Source organism: Chiroxiphia lanceolata, chromosome 1 (assembly GCF_009829145.1).
Source record: "Chiroxiphia lanceolata isolate bChiLan1 chromosome 1, bChiLan1.pri, whole genome shotgun sequence".
Classification (NCBI taxonomy): domain Eukaryota; kingdom Metazoa; phylum Chordata; class Aves; order Passeriformes; family Pipridae; genus Chiroxiphia; species Chiroxiphia lanceolata.
Window position 1 is genome coordinate 43,923,231 of NC_045637.1, and position 19,550 is coordinate 43,942,780.

The following is a 19,550-nucleotide window of genomic DNA, read 5'->3' on the forward strand; positions in this document are numbered from 1 at the left end:
CTATATAACATTGCATCAGTCCTACCTATGGGAGAAAGTGGTGGTGATAAAATTCCTTTTTGAGCCACAGATTTGTTTTCTGAAACATTAAGTCACTTGCTTCAGCATTTCTGTTCCATAAATTTGCTGATGAGGAAACAGTTGTTTCTACTTTGAATAGCCATTCAATCTAGCAGTGGTTCACAGGCAGAGGAAAATACATGGTTTGATCAAGTAAACCAGTACAATGGGGAATAATAAAACATTTCTGCAACAGGAAAAATCCTTTCAGATGTAAACTGAAACGGATTTGACAGCATGAGCCAAAAGATCATTCCCAGAATCTTTTCTCACCCTGAAATTGAAGAATCTATATGTATCGGGGGTTGAAAGGCTTCTGGTTAGAAAAAGTGATCCAGAGTGAGAACAACAAGAGAGAGTGCCAAACTTATTCCAAGGTATCAGCTTTTGATGATGCTAAGTGCAATATGAGAGAGTGAAAGACTGACTTACGGTGTGACTATGACTGTAAATACCATTTATCATAGTGTCACAGAGATATGGGGTTTTTTTGACTCTCATTTCAAAACTCTGGTTCATCCCTAGTGAGGATGTAATGAGAATTACATGAAGTTAATTTAAGTGAAATATTAAGGCTAGATTTACAAGAGTACTTGGCTGCTTCCAGATGCAAAACAGGAGCTTAGTAAATCTGCTGTGTACCGACATCAGTCGGAGACTTAACTCATTAGCTGCAAATGGAGCTTGTGAACAAAATCATCTAATGCCTGCTTGAAAACTTTGTTTCTTAAGGTACCCTCATGCATCTGCTCCATTCAGTTGGTTGCTCTCAAACAAAGTATCATTTCTGATGGCTACTGAGATAGAAAACAAGGCTTGAATCACATTTTTTCAAGAAAAGAAATTCCTTTTTTCATCTGTAATAATAGCATATCCAACATGCAAAGCTTGAATGCCATGCTGCCACGCAAGAGCACTCTTTCATTACTTTAACACAAAACTACAAAAAGTCACTCCACTATGTAAACTCTTCAACGTAAGATGAAGTGCTGTATTGTCTCCCTCTGTGAAACAAGACTAGTTTCATACATGCAATTTAAATGATTTGGGAGATGATTCAATAAATGAATTTCAACAATGCCTTTCGGTTGACTGGAGGGCCTATTGATTAGTGATGAAACTGAGGGAATACAAAAAATGAGACTCTTTTGCATAAAAATGACACTATTCCTGCTCCATTGAACTTACTTGTTCAATAGTATTCAATTAGTGAATGGAGGAAAATACAACTTTATTTACAATGTTTTCCCAGTTTCAGCATCTTCCCTTACTTTATATTTATGGAATTATACAGTGTGATGTGTGGCAAAAGACAGAGGAATTCTTCCTTTCTCCACTGGAGAAACGGACAACCAGCCTCGATTCTGGGATCTTTTGAAGTGCTGTGTATTACCTGAAGCCAGTGTACTGTACTTAGTGTGCCTATGGAGTCTGGCGAACTGTGAAAAAATCTTGTATTTTCTTCAGGATAAATTCATGGCTTCCCTGAGCTATGTCTCTAATGTTATCGGTAAGAGACTAAGGATTTCCTAATACATACTGACTCCCATTTTCAAAAAAGTTTTAAGGTGATTTTCTTCTCACTCCTAAACTTCTTGTGTGTGTCTCACTGAGAAAACCTGCAGTCTGATTTTTTTGGTGGGACTTGAGCTTTTTATGGGCAAGTTAAAGCCCTGTGTATGCTTATACTAACAACAACAAAGCGGAGTGTAGGACTGCATATCACCTAAATGTAAATATCTAACAGGTGCTTAAATTAGGAAATTAGTCTCCTCAGCCTCCCTAATTTAGGAACATGTAAGTCAAAATCCTGCTCCGAAACACTTTCTGACCAAGCCTCTGTCCCCTCTGGTTATATGTGGAAACTACAGAGACCAGCTTCCTATCGAAGGCACCAAATCTACATGCCAAAAATCAGCCAAGTGGACCTTCCACCCATCCAGCCATGTGTTTCCTGGGTGAATAGGCACATATATGTAAGAAAGGAAGAAAGTGTTGGCTTGCTCGAAGGAGTGATTGAGATCCTGTGTCTGGGACGCTCACTCTTCATTTACCTGTTGTGAGAAACAGGATTTTGCTGACTGCTCAGTATAACCAAATGAAGGTCCTTCAAAAACAGCCGTGGGCAGCTTGAGAACCTCCCGCAGAAACATGTCGTATCTGCCATAAACCATCACTCCACTGGAGTCGGAAATCATTGAGAAAATGTCTGAGGGGGGAAAAACAAGAAAAGGACACAGCAGTTTCAGTGAGAGCTACAGATTTGCTCTGAATTCAGTATCATCTGATTTGAACCAGAACCCCTAAACATGTTTTGCTTATGGAAACCTCCACTATTACTGCATCTTTAACTCCAACCTCTTTCAATAGAAAACAAAGATAATTATTTGCATATAAAAAAGTAGCTTGTTTTAATACTAAAATATTCCTGACTTTTTTTTTTTTTGTGTGGTCATTTTTTAAGCAAAGTCTGATGCACAGCATGAGGCAGTAATTTGATCAGATAAGAAGGCTCTGATTTGACAAGATACGCAACATCAGCTTTTCGCCTACTGTCAGCTTACCATGTCAAATCAAAATCTTGACAACGAGTTCATTAAATCAGTTATTATTGTTTCGGACACACAAAGCACTGAAGGTCTTGCAAATTCATTACTTTTCACTCTTCTCCTTTTTTATGTATAAAAATATCACACTTTTATCATTGCAGAGATGCATGTTTCTAAGGCTTTACTTTTCTACTTGTTTAAAATTATCTTGTGCTTTGCAGGAGATCACTGACTAAGGAACATTTATTGTTTTTCAGGCTGTCATGTCAGTTGCTTCATTTCCAGGAACCTGGACAGGAAATTCTGACAACAGGACTCTGGGACTGCTGACCCAAAAAAATCATCATTGTACTCCAGCCTTCCACTGGAAGGACCCTGCTCCTATTCCTAAAGCAGATTAAGGAACAAACAGTGTTCAATTTATAGCACTGCTCAATTTATAATTTATAACTTTAGTGCAGTCTGTATTTGAGTTTCTACACAGAAATAATATATTAAAAAATGGCACCAAATCTGGAAGACTAAATCAGCACCTGGGATTTCTACTTGTCTACTCTAATCAACATCAATTTGCATACTCTGTTTTCTTGGGCTGAGGGAGAAGGCCCAGGGGAAACTGAAGGTTTCTTTGGTCCAAAAGTCTGGACCTGAGCTACACACATCATATCACTAAACAGAAAGTCTTCCACTGCACCTACAAGTAAACTATGCCTTTGCTATTGGAAAACTGAGAATAAATCATGTGGAATGAGGATCTGTTCACCAAAATAGATGGTATAAGAATGTGCCCTGTGGGAAGAAATATAAATAATCCATAAATATATCATACTTCTACATGTGAAATGAGATTGTTACTAAAAAATAATCAGAAGAAATTGCTGAATGATGCTTCATGATGTCGAGGCTCTCAACCTGTACTCTCAATTCAATAATCCCAAAGGAAAAAAAATAGAATCCACCACTCAAGCTCAATATATGCAATTTGGCTTTAAAAATATGAAGTTCAATGAGAAGTTAAACCAAACGTTTAGTGGGATTTATCTGGAGAAATTTATAGTGCAAATTCCAAACCCAGCCACAAAACTCTAACTTATCCTAATCCCCTCTTTTCTACTTGTACTGTTATTTCTCAAAAAATAACAGATTTTTAACAGGTAAAAAATGTCACCCAAAAGACTTACATCTTAATTTGTCCATGATTTTTCCTCCACAAAGAGTTGCCAAGGCCATTTTGACAGCAAAAACGGAAATTTTACCATGTCCTTCCCTGTTCAAAAGTAGAAAGTAGCCATAATTTACATGTCCATTTTATAATATGAGCCTCTGTCCATTTAAAATGCATGTCACCGACATCACTTATTGTAATGCACAATATACGGGGATCAACATACAATGAAATAAGACCTTTAAAAGGAAAGTTTGTTTTGTGAGAACACACATCAGTACACTGTTCTGTAAAGATCTCAGAGCACATTTATTATATATATGAAGCTTAGCATTACATTGTTTGCTATCCTCATTCTTTCTCCACATATCCATATACATGTAAGATAGACATGAATTGTATGCTCAGATCTGTATGATAAAGCATGCTACACACTTCACTGCTACGTTCATTAAGTTACTCAGACTTTAGAAAATGAGTCAGTTCCCTAAGCCTGACTAACTAATAATCTTTAAAGTTCAGTGAATTGGACTTAGTTCTACATCAGTGTAACACATAATTCTAAATATTAATTCTGATTATCCTTTACACACATTTAAAATTCTGCTTTTTGTCAGAAAATCAACTGGAAATACAGGTAAAAAGTAATAAATTCACCACTTCAGTATTTAAGAAAAAAATCCTTACTATGTTCTTTAATGCTCTTCTGTGCACATTTTCTTTTTCATTACATTGAGTTCCCTTTGACTGGCTTCATAAGATTAAAATCCCAACAGAGTAATTTCCAGACTTCTGTATTTCCATCCTTTGTTGACTGGATTCTGATTTGTGTAAACCAGGAATTAGCACTGCTGTGGCTGAAAATGCAGTCATTTTGTATTTTTGTGTGCATGCTACCCTTTAGACCTTTTGGAATTTTTCTGCACTGTTTCATCGTGAGGTTTCCACCTGCCTTTAAAGAGTTGTTATACTTAAAAAAAGAAATGCTAGGTGAAAGCAATGATGTTATTAAGAAGCAATGGAAGATTCAGAGGAAAAAATAAAGCCCATGTGGAAGTGCTTCAGATTTAGATAATTTTTCCCAGGAGGTTTAGTTACATTTACTAATAGGATTATAATCTTGAATGGCAGACACATATCAACTTGGCTTCAGCTTTCCAGCCCAGAGCCATCGGCTTTTCCCATACTCACACAATTACAGAACAGAGGAGCAGAAAAGGAAAAGATTTCATTTATCTCTTCAATCTCTTCATTTGAGTTGATTAGTTTTGACACTGTATTTTGTATCGGTCATTTGTATTCATAAAAGCATCACTAGAGCCAGCATAAATTCAATTTGCCCACCAAATATGTCTCTCTGTGTGTGTGTGTGTGTGTGTGTGTGCATACGTATACACACATGCATATATAAATACATATGATGGATGAACAGACAGGATAATGGGGCCTATGACTCGCCAATGTCATTTGGATCCAGAAGGGCCCTAAGCTATGTCTAAGCACTACAGATGCCCTTCACTGGCAGCACTGGGGCCTCACAGTATTTGCCATGCAAAAGCAAATGCTGAAGCAGTGGCTCACGGCAGCGTGAAGTGCTCTACAGAAGTCAGTGCTCCCTGAAAGAAGCTTTAGGTTGGCTAATGCAAAGAGATACGAATTTTACTAATGGAAACAGGAGAGGACAAAAAATATTTTGATTTTATATAGCACCTCTCTTACTGAGGTTACTCTTCAGAATCCTACAGAAAAGCATTAGAAGCATAAATCATGTCAAAAGCAAACCTTGAAGCTGATGTGCACTTAGCAACAATACAGGATGGAGTACTTAAGAAAGGGAATGATGGCCAGGGCTTAAGGTTATCTCCTTTTGCTTGGAGAAAAAAGGGCAGAAAATAATACATGCTGCTAGACACCAGAACAGAGCAGAAGGTTTCTTCTTCTAATGCATAGCTGCAGAGAGAGACAGCCTGTCCCCAGAGAAACCCCACAGACTGCCTGACAAAATCCACAGACCATACAAAGCTAAGTCCAGCTTCAGGGCCTGAATTTGCCTTTTGAGTCACCAAGGAGAGTAGTACCAAATGGATGACACTGTCATTTGTCAGGATTTCTAGCAATACTGAGACAGCCATATGTTGGAGAAAGCTATAAAGAAATAACATCACATCTTTAGAAGCAGCAAATGAGTCCCACAAAATGGACATGGAGAATATACAATTTTTCTCATTAACTAGGCATGAAGTGGTGCTCCCCCAATACTGTAAGGTATCTTATCCAAAAGTAATATAATTTCTTTGGCTACTGGTAGGCTTCCTACTACCCACTCTAATCAGGGCAGTCAATTCTGAAATGTCAGAGGCTGCAATTACAAATTCTCCTTTTCACAAACGTGTTTCAGAGAAAAAAAATTATTGAAATCAAGCAAATTTTTTTCATGTAGGAGAGCAAAATGCATAATGACCAAATCTCTGAAATGCATTTTTTTTTCCTGGACTTCCTTTGTAAAAGCTAGCTGGCCTCTGTGGCTTTCAATGAGTAGCAAAGGCGGAGAAGAGAGGGAATTAAACAATTCGCTGCTCGGAATAGATGGATGAGCAAGAAGTTATATTTCCAAAACAGATACCAAACATCTTTATATGTTGAAATCAGTACTATTCAAATGTGCATTTGACTAAACATGGGCATGACTATTTCCTCTTTTCTATGTAGAAGTCAAGCTCCCCCAGCCAGACTGAGTCTGTTTCACAGCCCAGAGCCCACAACTCCATTCACAGGACAAGTATGTCAAGGAACAGAAAAAATTCAGCTATTTTCCTATCAGTAATAACATTGCAGCAGGAATAGTTGGAGATGATCTAGTACAGACTATTTCACAGAAGTTTTTTTTAAAGAGAGTCTTTTAGGGAACGACTCAATTGAATAAGGCTGGCATTCCACCTAGCTGCCTGGGCTTTGACATCAACCTGGGACAAATTTTTCAGAGAGGTTTGAACTTGTCAACTTTTTATAGTACCTGGCATGCCAGGGAAGGAAATGTGTTATTATTTCATAAATCCACCTAATCACCTTAGGCCTTGAAGCAAAAGCTACTGCCCAATTTTAACATGCAATTAAAAACATAGATCAGGCAAGCTTCTCTCCAGATTTTTTCAAGTCTGACCACCTCATTCTGCTCATCAGTTTTGGTCTGTCACGGTCATCTACCACATGATACTGACTCTCACACACTCATGATAAATTAATTGCAGAAGTATCTCTGTGAATTTTGAATTTATTGACTTGCAGTTTTATAAGGTTGCACCTTAATTTACTTTTAGAAGCATGAAGGAACATCACACTCAGTGTCATGCGAAATTTTATACTCTATAATTTTGCCCCACTTTTCCTCCCTTCAGGGTTGAGCAGCAGAGAAATATAATTATCTGTAGGCTTAATGGATCCCCAACACCATGAAAAGATCTTAAAAAAAACGGGATGTAAGCTCAGCACAAGCAGTGGCCAAGTTGGCACACATGCCATTGCACTGCACTGTTGTTCCTTTTACGTTTTTCTCGCCAAGTTTTAGCTCCTGAGAAGACATCTGTATTGCAGGCCTAGGGAAAGAGTCCTTGCCAGAGGGCAGAGAAACCTGTCAGGTTTTCAGTGGGCTAGAAACAAACGAAGAAGTTCTGTTTAAAGCTTGGAGGATTTTCAGCTAGCACAATACACACAGAGCAACATATATATTAACTAGAACTAAAAAACCAGACAGTTGTAGGCTTATTTAAAATGTGAAATAACTTGTCTCTTTTGGTTCTTTCATATATCGCAGACACAGCACAGTAGGAGCCGCCATTGCCCTGCGTGGCCACAAACACCAAACCTATCCATGATCACTTAGAACAGCCCTCTCATTTACTCAGAAGACCTATTTGGTCTTGGTCTACTGTTTTGCTCTTAGAAAGCTGTTCTGGGTATTATAGGGTTTGGGGTTTTTTTTTCCATTGTTGTCTGTATTCATAGCATCAAATGTGATCATATAAACATTCATTAATCAATATGAAAAATAATTCCTCAGTAGTCACCTAGAAATTCAAGTAGCATCTCTGCAGGCCAATTGTTTCCTTAAAACACAAGGCTAAGAAACCAATGAGTGAACCCAGATCAAAGAAAACAGGTTTGTTTTAAGAATGGCTCTTGTTATTTCAGTATGATTCATGCACCTAATAAACCCCCTTCTTTCATCAGAGAAGACTGCAGATGATTTAAATTAACTTTCCAGTTTCTATAAATGAGGGGAGAGTGAGAACACTTCATCCTGCCCACGGCTCCACCTCTGTTCTTTCTGTATCATAGAAACATTAAACAGCTTGGGTTGGAACACCTTAGAGAACATTTAGTCCCAACCCTCTTGACGTGGACAGGAACACCTTACAGTAGACCTGGCTGCTCAAAGCCACATCCAGCCTGGCCTTGAACACTTCCAGGGATGGGGCATCCACGACCTCTCTGGACAACCTGTTCCAGTATCTCGCCACCCTCATAGCGTAGAATTTCTTCCTGATATCCTAGTCTCTTAGGTCTAGACCTACTCTCTTCAAGTTTGAACACATTCCCTCATGTCCTATCACTACAGGCCCTTCTAAAAAATCTCTCTCCATCCTTCTTGTAGACTGCCTTCAGGTAGTGGAAGGCTGCAAATAGGTCACCTTGAAGGTTTCTCTTCTCCAGGCTGAACAAACCCAACTCTCTCAGCTTGTCTTCATAGGAGAGGTGCTCCATCCCTCTGATCAACTTGATGGGCCTCCTCTGAACTTATTCCAACAGGTCTGTCTGTCCTTCCTGTGCTGGGGACCCCAGAGCTGGATGCAGTACACAAGGTGGTGTCTCAGGAGAGAGGAGTAGAGGGTCAGAATCACCTCCCTTGACCTGCTGGCCACATTGCTTTTGATGCAGTCCAGGGTATCTGGGCTGTGAGCGCACATTACCAGCTCGTGTCCAGCCTCTCATCCACCAGCACCCCCAAGTCCTTCTCCTCTGGGCTGCTCTTGATCTGTTCATCCCCCAGCCTGTATTGATACAGGGGGTTGCCCTGAACCAGGCGCAGCACCTTGCACTTGGTCTTGTTAAACCTCTTGAGATTCCCATGTGTCCACTTCTCCAGCCTGCTGAGTGTCTCTGAATGGCATGCAAAGCATTGCTTCTCCCTGAGCATGAGACCACAAGAAAAGACCCTGCTCCTCCTTCCAACAACTTGTAGCCTTTAGCAGAAAATGACCTTTCTGCTGCACTGGAGGGGAGGGACAGGAGCAACATAGGAAGCAGAGACATCAGCTCTGGTTAGATTCCAGCAGCTCTCACACCATCCCTGTAGGATGTAGAGCCACCTCCCTCACTCTGTTTCCAAGCAAGCAGGAAATCTGGACTACCAGTGGTTGCTGTAAAGTAAGATACGCAGGTATCCCCAGAAATGCCAAAGCAGTGGAAAGAATTCAAAAAGTTTATTTAGAAGGCCAGAACACGAGAAATGAAATACCTAACAGTGTGGTTTACACACTGGGCCCCAGGGAGAAAAAGGCAAGTTCCCATCCTCTCAGGGCCTCTTTATCCTCTCTGTTTCTCCCCTGCCTTCCCAAGGCCTCTGTACATGTCTTTTAGGGCTATTTCTCTCCAGCATAGGAGAAAGAGAGATAACACAGCTCTCTCTGCAAACCCCTCTGGACTGCAGAAGCGGAAGAAAAATCTATCCCTCTTGAGAAGGCACTTTGCAGGCTTCCTAAGGGAAAACAAGAATTTCTAGCTTTCCCGTTACAAATTCTTCCAAAAGCAAACTACCCCTACAATTGCTAAACTAACATCCAACCCAAAACTTCAATAATATGAACCATACTAAAGGGTAGGGCACATTTTGAGGATCAGATGCTTAACTGGTATGTCTGTACTTGTGACAGTATAGACAGATGTTCAAACTCCCATTACAGTCCAGGGAGACCTAGCTGACATATATATCCATGAAGCCTGAACTTAGATATTTCAGACTGCACTTGAGCCTTATCCCAGATGTTTGGTGTATTTAAAATGGGGTGACAGGCAGCTAGTCCCTATCTCTGACCCCAGAGCTGGAAGCCTCTTCCTAGAGGTTCCTTGGGTGTCTATGCCTTTCTGGGAAGTGTATCCCATGCACTCCACTCAGAAGCAGTAAGACAGACTGAGATACTGCTTGACAAATGGAGTGAGGGTCACAGACTCCTCACTCCTGTGAGGGCCTGATTGGAGCCCATAAACAGGTCATGAACCATAGCACATGGGATGTTTTCAGGGAAAGCAAAACCTTACCCCTTTAAGAACATTCTCTGATTCCCTACAGAGGATTAAATTCCTCTCCTCCATTTTGCTGCAAGCAGCCATGTTGTCTAGCTGAGATCTTTACTCCCTTACAGCGAGCTACAAAATAAGCACATTATTACAGGCCTTGCTTCCACAGTCCTGGGTCTTACCCTGTGTTCATCAGCCAGGAAGTAGTCTGCTTGTGGCATGCAGCAATGAATACATCTGGCTATTTTCAGCATCTCTTAGTATTCTTGTCAGAGCCACAATGGTAGGAATTAAAATGTCTGTTCCTTCTTTTATTGCCCTTGAGGGGAAAAAATATTCCTGAAGGCTATGGTTTCACAATGTATTGCCTTCTTTTCTTCCCCTCAGAGGGGGCAGAGGAGAGGTTGAGTGCAGCCTTCTCATGTGGAACATCTACTTTTTCTCCCTGTTGCCATGGTGACTGAGCCACCAGCTGGTCTGGCACCGAAAGGTGCTCAATGACACCCAGTACCAGGGCATCAAGTGAGAGGACTGGAAAGAGGAAGAGGGGCAGCATTGTCATTTTAACGTGCCATGGCCAGTGTTTTCTGCTGGTGAATTTTCAAAATATAAGCCATAAAGCAACAATAGGGCATCTGCATCTGTCAGACTTAACCACTGTTCTCCAATAATTCAGTTTTGAGGACTGCAAATATTGCAGTACAGGTTGCCAACTATGTATTCAGAAACTGTAATAGGTATATGCAGCATACTAGTTAAGGTAAGTGGCTTGCTCTATCTCAAACCTCCTCTTTTTGTAACATGACTCCCATGCAGGAATAAACAACATGAATTTCATCACCTCCAGGTCTTTAGTCCTATTTCTTTCCTGGTCTCAAAATCATGCTGCACTGGCATGAGCCAGGAAAAAAAATTGCTTACAGCTGTAAGAATTTGCAGGGAAATGAGCTCTTTCAAAATAATGAGCTATTAACCCATGGCACTGCTGCAGAGGCATTGCAGTGGTGTCAGCCACTGGTGCGTCAATAAATAACAAGGCAAATTAGAAGAGCCTGTAAATTTGTTTCTGTAGATAATTCTTCTTTGATATAAACTGGAACAAGTCTGAGTAGCTGGATGAAAACACAGTTGTGCTGAATTTGGCTTGACAGAAAGGAAAGCAGAGGTCCTTTATTTAGGTTGTCTCCCTAGTAAGCACTATTCACATGCTTGTTATTTGGGTCAGAATTGAGCTTGTTCAATTGTATTCCAAAGATATTTCCAGAGTAAGTAAAATCCTTTCACCAGCTGGGAGAGGAGGGAAGGAAGGCAGACTTACGGATCAAAGGCCGCTAGCAAGAAGTTGAGCAGTAAGCTGATGGATTGCTCTACATTGATCTGGTGAGTAGTTGGCATCCGTTTGTTGAGCTGGTAGAAGATAGTTGAAATCACAGCCTCCAGGCGGGCCACGTTCAGTTCGATGTTGGGGTCCAGGTTGTTCAGTGCATTTTCCCGCAAGGCTTCTATCACATTCCAGATGTCCACCAGGTGCACTAGGGGACAGGACAGAAAGACTCAGCCGGGACATGTGCTCTCGAAAGCAATAGAGAAAAAAAGTCACCTCCTCCCACAGGGTGGGGAATAACACAACCATGCACAACATGCTTCATGAATACTTAAACAAATTAATTTATTTTCCATCGCTGAAATTTGGTGAAGGAATGAGCAAATAGAATCTGTTAATAAGCAAACAATATATTGATATTACTAGTTGTAATGAGTACAACCTCAGCTCAGGAAATCATTCCCCATTGTATAAAGTATTCAAGTAAAAGTCTATGTTATACACAAATCGCTGGAAGGTAAACATATGCTAATTGTCTTTTTGAACCATGCCTTTATGAATCCCCATTCAGAAATTACTCTTAGATATTAATTTGGTGGCGCTTTTCAGAAGATCCTACAAATACAAAGTGCTTATCACATAGCGATATTTTGAAAATTCTTTTCAGCAATTTGTATGGAAAGCAAAATATTCTACAGAAACAGAATTCCAATTGAGTCAGGGTAGACTAGCTACATTTAAACAAATAACATGTAATGAAGTGATCCCAAAATCGTATCTTGTGTCTTCCAAATATACTTGCCAATTGATTTGTTAAATCTCTCTCTTTAAAGTCCCAATCTAAGCTGAATTTGATGGGAGCTGTTTTTACCTACAGGGACAGCTTAAAGGACAATTTCTGCTCACCCTTTGTATTTTACCCAAACAGAAATTTTGTTTGCATAGCACTGTTATTGTGGCAGCATAATTGGCTTGCCTCAGATTGGTATTTCCAGCAGTGGTGAACCTTGCCAAAAATAAAAAAACCCCTACATTCATTCAAAAATTGGATTTACTTCAAACCTGAACTCAAAGATTCATCCCTTTTTTTAATCTTAAGCATTACCTACTGTCCTACTAAAGTGTCAGTAAGAAACAAATCATGAGGTTTAGGTTGTAAATTCTCTTTTTTTTTTTTCACCAGAGAAACTACTGCATAGTTCTCATTACTCAGCATGGTGATATGTCTTATGATGTATCAAGAATCCTCTGTATGTGGAAGGAGATCCATTTCTTTTCTGGATAGAGAAATGTAATTCTAATACTCATTACATTTTCACTTGATTGGTTTGCAGGTGCTGTCTCAGACTGCAATATGACACAATGGTCTGATGGCAGGGAAATGTAAGCTGATAGTAGATAGATAATGAAATCAGACACAGTCATTTTACTTAGTCTGGAATTATGTCTTATGATTGGGTTTCCCTTCTTTTGCCTTGGGAAAAAATAACCTCTTAACCCTACCAGCGCATGTGTAAACCGCAGGAGGAAGACACACCATACAGATGAGTGGTACAGCAGCAGCAACTAGGGACTAGACAAGGCACTTTGCCACTTCTTCTTGCTCTTCCCTAGCAAATAACCAGGAAAACCTGAAAGGTGCAGTTCCATTGTGACACCAAAACATTTATTTTATCTTTGTATTAAAAGAAAACTTATATAGGCAACCTTGTAGGCTGACAGGTTGCCTTCAGTGTGTCATCCTAAATTAAGCTGGGTGGGTGGAGTATACAAACTCTCTGAACTCTTCCTTTTTGTTTTCCAGTTGCTGAAGAGCAACTTCCCCATAGAAAATCTGGCATAGGACTCAGATTCTTTTAATGCAGTCATTCCTATTCCCATTTAATCAGTTTCCACTGTCAAGTTGCCACAGATGCCATTTGGACAAATGGGAGGTGATTGATCTCCAGGAAGAGAGCCTGCACATAATAACTGACCCTTTCTGGGCAGCTTCTCCACATGGTTCAGAGGCCAGACAAGGCAGAGAACGGAGGAAGTCACCAGAAAGCAGGCCATTATCTGGTCCAGGTGAGAAGGGTTAATGAGCATCCCACCACTGTAAGGTAGTCAAGGAAAACCCAAGAAATACAGAGCAACATGCCAGAAGATGCAGCAATAGGCTGGACCATGTGTGTGTATTTCGTGGCCTTATCAAGAGGCAGGTAGAAAGAAGAAGACAAAGCGTGATTTTTCCCTTGAGGTCTAGCTGTCACTGGCCATGAGGTCTGTTCCTGGTAATTCAGACCTAGAAGATGAAGGAGAAGATGCTTCCACCAGCAGTTTCACCAGGGTATGTGTGTAAACTCTCAAACCCAGGGAGGGCATGGAGACATCTCCAGACTCTTCTCTGGAAACATTCCAAACCCACCTGGATGTGTTTGTGTGTCACCTGCTCTAGGTGACCCTGCATTGGCAGGGGGTTGTACTGGATGATCTCCAGAGGTCCATTACAACCCTAATGGTTCTGTGATTCTGTGAAACCTGAACTATTGCTACATTAACATGATAACACTGTGAGAAATTACTAGGCATAACAAATAGCAAAAAGAAGAGTAATGCCGTATGCAGATGGCTCATCTTGACTTGAGACTACACTATCAAGAGAACAACCTGAGAAACAGTGCAAACAGGGGTACTAGCACTGCTGACCAAGGCAGAAATTACTAGGAGAACCTTATCATAAATACTTAATAAGGATGTAAAATCAGCAACATTAGAGCTGGTGGGAAAAGTATAAACAGGGACAGGCTGTTTATCTGTGAGTGCAAGAGCAGGTTAGCAGAAAAAAGCATGGGAATGGAAAAGGGGAATTTAAAGGGTAAAAAATCATGTCATCAGAGCTGTTGGGATACCTTTCAGGCAGTCTCTGCACCTGATGTTTGGAGGAAGTGTTTTGACCATACATGTTTACTTCCGTAGTCACTGGAAACTGCAATGGTTTCCCTAGCATCCCTAAAACGATGTTCAGGGAGGATGAACCAGACATCCAGACTCCCTAACAGTCAGAATTTCATGCACTAATATAACTTTAATTGCTATAGGCTAGTACTGGAAAACTCTTGAGTAAGAGAATATGGAGTGAAAAAACCGGCAACAATGAATGAGGCTGAAATGGGGGTTGGTGTCTTATTCCTCACATGAACTAGTATTGATACTATGTAGCTGTCAGATTTTAATGTGGGGGGTTTTGTTGACTTTTTTTTCCTACTGATATTATATTTTTCATCATGCAGTCATATCCAGAGTTAGTTTTCATGATGGTCCTGGGAAGGAAAATGTCCAGAGGCTAGCAGACGTGGGACTAATAACATCAGCATACACTAAACATCCAAGAGAAAATTACTGCTTTTAGTGTTAGCTCTAACCTGAAAGCCTCACAAGCCCTCCTGATGTTCATTGGTATGCCAGAAAGGTAGGGCACAAGACTAAGAAAATGACTTATTGGAAATTACACAGCTGTAACAGTTCCCTACCCACCATAAAATATTAGTCTCAAGGAACTGCTGTATATTTGTACTATAAATAATTTTACTTGTTTTTTTGGTTTTTTTTCAGAAACACTTTGGTTCTACTTGAAGCTGAATAAACAACAATCCTACTGCACTATTTTATTTTGTATTTTATTCGTTAATTTTAAATCTCTCTACAGAGTCTGGAAACCAATACTTCCTGGAGGAAGAAATGAAGGATGGACACGAGCCAGGCATTTAACAAGAACTACTAATTTTGAAAGTATCTGATGACATGTCTAGCTCAAAATCACAAGGAGAGTTTGTTAGACTGCTGTACTGAGGACTGAAGTCTTTGACCTTTAGTTAAGTCAGTTGTTACAAACAAGAATTCACACACCTAGATTTAATGCAAAAAATTAGGTGTCTACTGTCTGCTGGTGATCAAGGCTCCCTCTCATCTAAATGAAAGAGAAAAGCACCTTAAAGCATCTGTTGGGAGACAGGTGGGATGAACAGAGCTTTGAAGCTGCCCATATTTCTTCACTGACAAAGTCTAAAGCAACAAGTTTACATAAGACGTGTAACCTCGGAGCTGGTAAAGTTAACACACCTTCCTCTTTAAACATTAAGAAAAGATGTCTTTTCTAGTCTGACTACTACATGACACAGAACAATTCAGGTTTTATATAAAATATGAATAACAAATACTTCGATCTGTATGAACAGCTACCAGATCATGTCATAGTCACTACCTTTTACACTGCACTGCTTGACCTTGTGCAGATTACATCCAGGTGCAGTTCCCTACTACCTTGAATTCTATTTTTTTTAAGTTTACTCACACAGTAAGCAAACTCTTACATATTATATCATGCTGCCAGATGACGCAATTAACATTGGCAAACGACAGAGTAAAACACAGGACCCTGCAAGCTCCACTCATTTCTGCTAATAGAAATTTATGCCTACAGCTAATGTCATATATGTATTCTTTTCAATGTAATAACAGAATGTTAACCTTGCAAACTTTGCAAAAGCTTGCATTCCTCATCTTCTCTTCTACCTATTTTCTATAATACCTGCTATGCTCATTTATTTATTTATCCATCCCTGAGAATGTTTTAATCTCACTGAAGAAGACATATCTTCTTACTTTGCACAACACGTAGTGTAACAAAACCCAAATCTGATTTTTACATACTACTATGATCCTAAGATGATGAAGAGTTTGCAGCATAACAAATCAGCATACAGATGCAGGAGAGCTTTCTATCTCCTAAAATCTGCCTTAAATTCCCTCAACATAGTAAAACTCCGCAAGTTTGTTTTTAACTTCTCATTGCTGTTACTGTTTTTGTTGCCTTGCCCACAATTCCCTCTGAAAAGTGAATTATGCCTCAGCATGAGAAAGATGTCCTTTCTGAAGTGGATATGTAAAACTAGACAAATCTGTCAGCTGTTCCTTCAGTGCCAGCAGATAGGCAGTGGGAGTAAAAGCTGCTTGTATCTGGTACCTGCGTGGCATAAGGCAATCAAAAATCATGCAGCCCAGCCAATCTTCACGGAGCCTTCAGAAAGGCCTTGCACCCTGTAAACAGCACAGTTATGCGGGTGTAGATCTCAGTTGATTGCCTGATGTTGGAAAAAAATGTAGACAATTTCCACAAGCAAATGCTAAACTACGCTTCCTTTTAGATTTTCTGTTAAGTGATTTCTAAAGTCACAGTTAAGCTAAAGATCAGTGTTATTAGATCTTTTTGGCGAACATTGTCTGCTAACTTTGATGATGTTAAGTAGTATATAAACACTGTCACAGAAGGTTTTATATTTGAGCAGGTTCAGCAACAGACTGAAATTAGTGAATGTAAATAAAGTTCAGTGTCTGGACAGAAGTGTGTGTCGCACACACAGATGGCTGCCATTCACTCCACAGCAATTGTTACCAAAAAACCATACACTTTGAAGAAAACCTGACTGAAATGAAGACAATTAAGATTAATGCATGAAAATACACTGCAAATAACAAATGTTATTTCCTTTAGTGAACTTCTTCAGATGTTAACACAACATTTGGAGAGCGCCTGTTGCCAGTACATTGAGACTGAACTGATCAGTCTCTCCCTACAGGATGAAAGGGTGGATGAAGATGTGTGGCTCAATTTGAAAGGAGTTTTATATTTTCTTCAAACTAAAAAGTTTTCAGATACTCTTCAAGTTTTACATCCTGCCTTTCTGCCTTTCTCTGTGTTTAGAACATCTTTTCCTATTACTTTTTACTATTTTGATGATGAAAACAAGCAATTAGTTACAGTGGAGAATTCTATCACCTGCAACTGTCAACAAGTTAATTTGTGGAATAGGTGTACCCTGGACACATTTGGAGAAAGCAGAATTTAACACAATCTTACATTGCTTACTATAAACACATCAATTTTATTGATCTTGATCCTCCCTCTTTTCTTCAGGCGCTTTTTAGTCTCTTCATTAGTAGGAAACCAATGTATTTTTAATTTATTGTAACTAGGAACTTTGTTTTATTTGCAGTAAGTAATTTTCTTTTTGGTAGATAATATCTTAATAGACAAAATGAGAGAGAAGAGATGAACTACATTTTTTTTTCAACTCATAGCACAGAAATTAAAAGTTATTTATGCAGGGAATGAATTTTTCTCTCCATCATGCAGTCTATTTAAAATTATGGAAAGGCTATGAGATACAGATAATCTTGGATATATCACTAATCTCAAAGGAGGCAGACTACTTTAAACATCAGTTGTCAAGAAACGATGTTGCCCTAAGTAAGCATAAAAAGAAAACTGTACTGGAAGTTTATCTTCTAAGTAGTAAAAAAAAAACCCCAAACAAAAACCCAAAACAAACAAACAAACAAAGAAACCAAAAAACCCTGAGTCTGTGTGCTTAAGCTTTCTTACCATTAAATGGACCTACCTGTACAAAAATCCTCATATGTTCTACTTCATTCTTTGTATTCCACCTGAACCATGAGCTCTACAACATTATCTCTCCATTTATTACTAAATGAACATGGAAGAGGAGATTACATTTAACCAAACACCAGAAGCTATCTAAATTAGGGCTTTAATAATCAATTAAAATTTACTTAATATACAGTAGGTCTAACTATATGTAGATTAAACATGCCCAAATGATAGTTAGGACAGAATTCCTCCTTGATAGATTTTCGTTTTTTGGTGGATATAGGAACAACTTTTAAAGAAGCATTAATTTAAATTATTTCCAAAATTTTGGTATGCATTTCATGAAGATTTTAGCCCAGCAAAGCTCTTACAGACATGCTTGAATTTAAGCATACTAGTACTGTCATTTGAAATCAATGGCACTTGACTGTATGTCAGGTATTTCAGGTGGATTTCATTAGAAGGGAAAGATTTATGCTTCCTTGTCTAACAATCCTAAAAATATTATAAAATACGTTAGACAATTCTTCTTTTTTTTGATTAGAATCTATGAACCCATCACAAATCAGGGTATTGGAGCCATTTGTCATTGTCATTGCTGAGAAGTCCTGGGAAGTCACTCATGCTTTCTGTTTGGCTCCCTCTGTGCTGCTGCCAGGCAGGTAATGGAGGACTGCCCGAGGCATGTTTTTCCTTGGCTACACCTCTTTGTGGCAAAGCTGCGCCTCAAATCAGTCAGCTATAGCATGATCACTGAAAGCTTTATCTGCACATCCCACAACTATGGAGGTCAATGTGCCAGTTATGATGGTTTGCAATCTTTTGCTCTCTCTGGTGCCAAATTACATGAAAATGTACCAGGGTGGTGCTTCTGCTCAGGGCTAAAATGAGGTACTCTTTGGCTGGGTACATCTGGTGACAGCTGTCACTCTACAGAGTCTGGCACAGGCAGGCTACTCACGGCCCAAATATCTGAACCTTTGCTCAGTCTGTACCTGGAAATGTCCTGGACGTTCCTATTCCTGCTCCCATGTCTCTCAGGCTTCTCATCTACCTCCGTTGCCCACTGCTGCTGCCAGGCACTGTTCATACAGCCCAGTGACTTCTAGCACAGCTGGACACCTGCTAGGTAGCTGATCCAACATGTTGGTGTGTGCTGGGCCACTTCCAAACACTCTGCAGGCCATCAACAGCTCTTGGGCTGGTCACCACTTTTTCCAAAAGCAGGACTGGTGGACTTCTGGCTTGTTAGCATATATTTGAATGTATGAATGTAAAAGTGTATTTTATTGCATCTTCTTGCTATTTCACTTGATTTCTAGGTTTTGTAGATGCATTGATTGCATTTTGTAGATTCAAGCTTAAAGAAGAAATCAACAAAATATTCACAACATTTACTGACATGTTATTCTGATCCCAAAATGCTTTATTTTTTAAAGATGTGCATACAATGGTATGGAAGGCTGTAAGAGGATGGTATATTGATAACCAAAAGTAACCACATACAACATTTAGCTCTTCGCTAAGAAATCAAAGTCTTTTCAAAGACTGCACATCTGAAATGGAATTTGGCAAGGCTTACTGGTAAGTCTCACCTTCAGGATAAAGGCCCCTGCAACAAGTGGGACAGTCTGGAGCAAGGAGGACAGCCTTGGTGAAGGAGGAACCAGTTAAGGGATGTTTAAAAAGACTGGCATGATCAAGGGCCTGATGGGGAATGCACCCACA

The 19,550-nt window shown here is 39.6% G+C and overlaps 1 protein-coding gene across 12 annotated transcripts in view; it reads right to left on the bottom strand.

The window, feature by feature from the left end:
* DTNA (dystrobrevin alpha) overlaps positions 1–19,550 on the bottom strand; it is a 225,419-nt gene that overhangs the window by 56,475 nt on the left and 149,394 nt on the right. For all 12 annotated transcript variants that reach the window (XM_032676102.1, XM_032676155.1, XM_032676147.1 and 9 more), the window contains 3 exons: positions 11,387–11,600; positions 3,791–3,876; positions 2,115–2,269 (listed from right to left, as the gene is read on the bottom strand). In XM_032676102.1, coding sequence (XP_032531993.1) covers positions 2,115–2,269; positions 3,791–3,876; positions 11,387–11,600 — 455 coding nt within the window. The remainder of the gene's footprint in view (positions 1–2,114; positions 2,270–3,790; positions 3,877–11,386; positions 11,601–19,550) is intronic.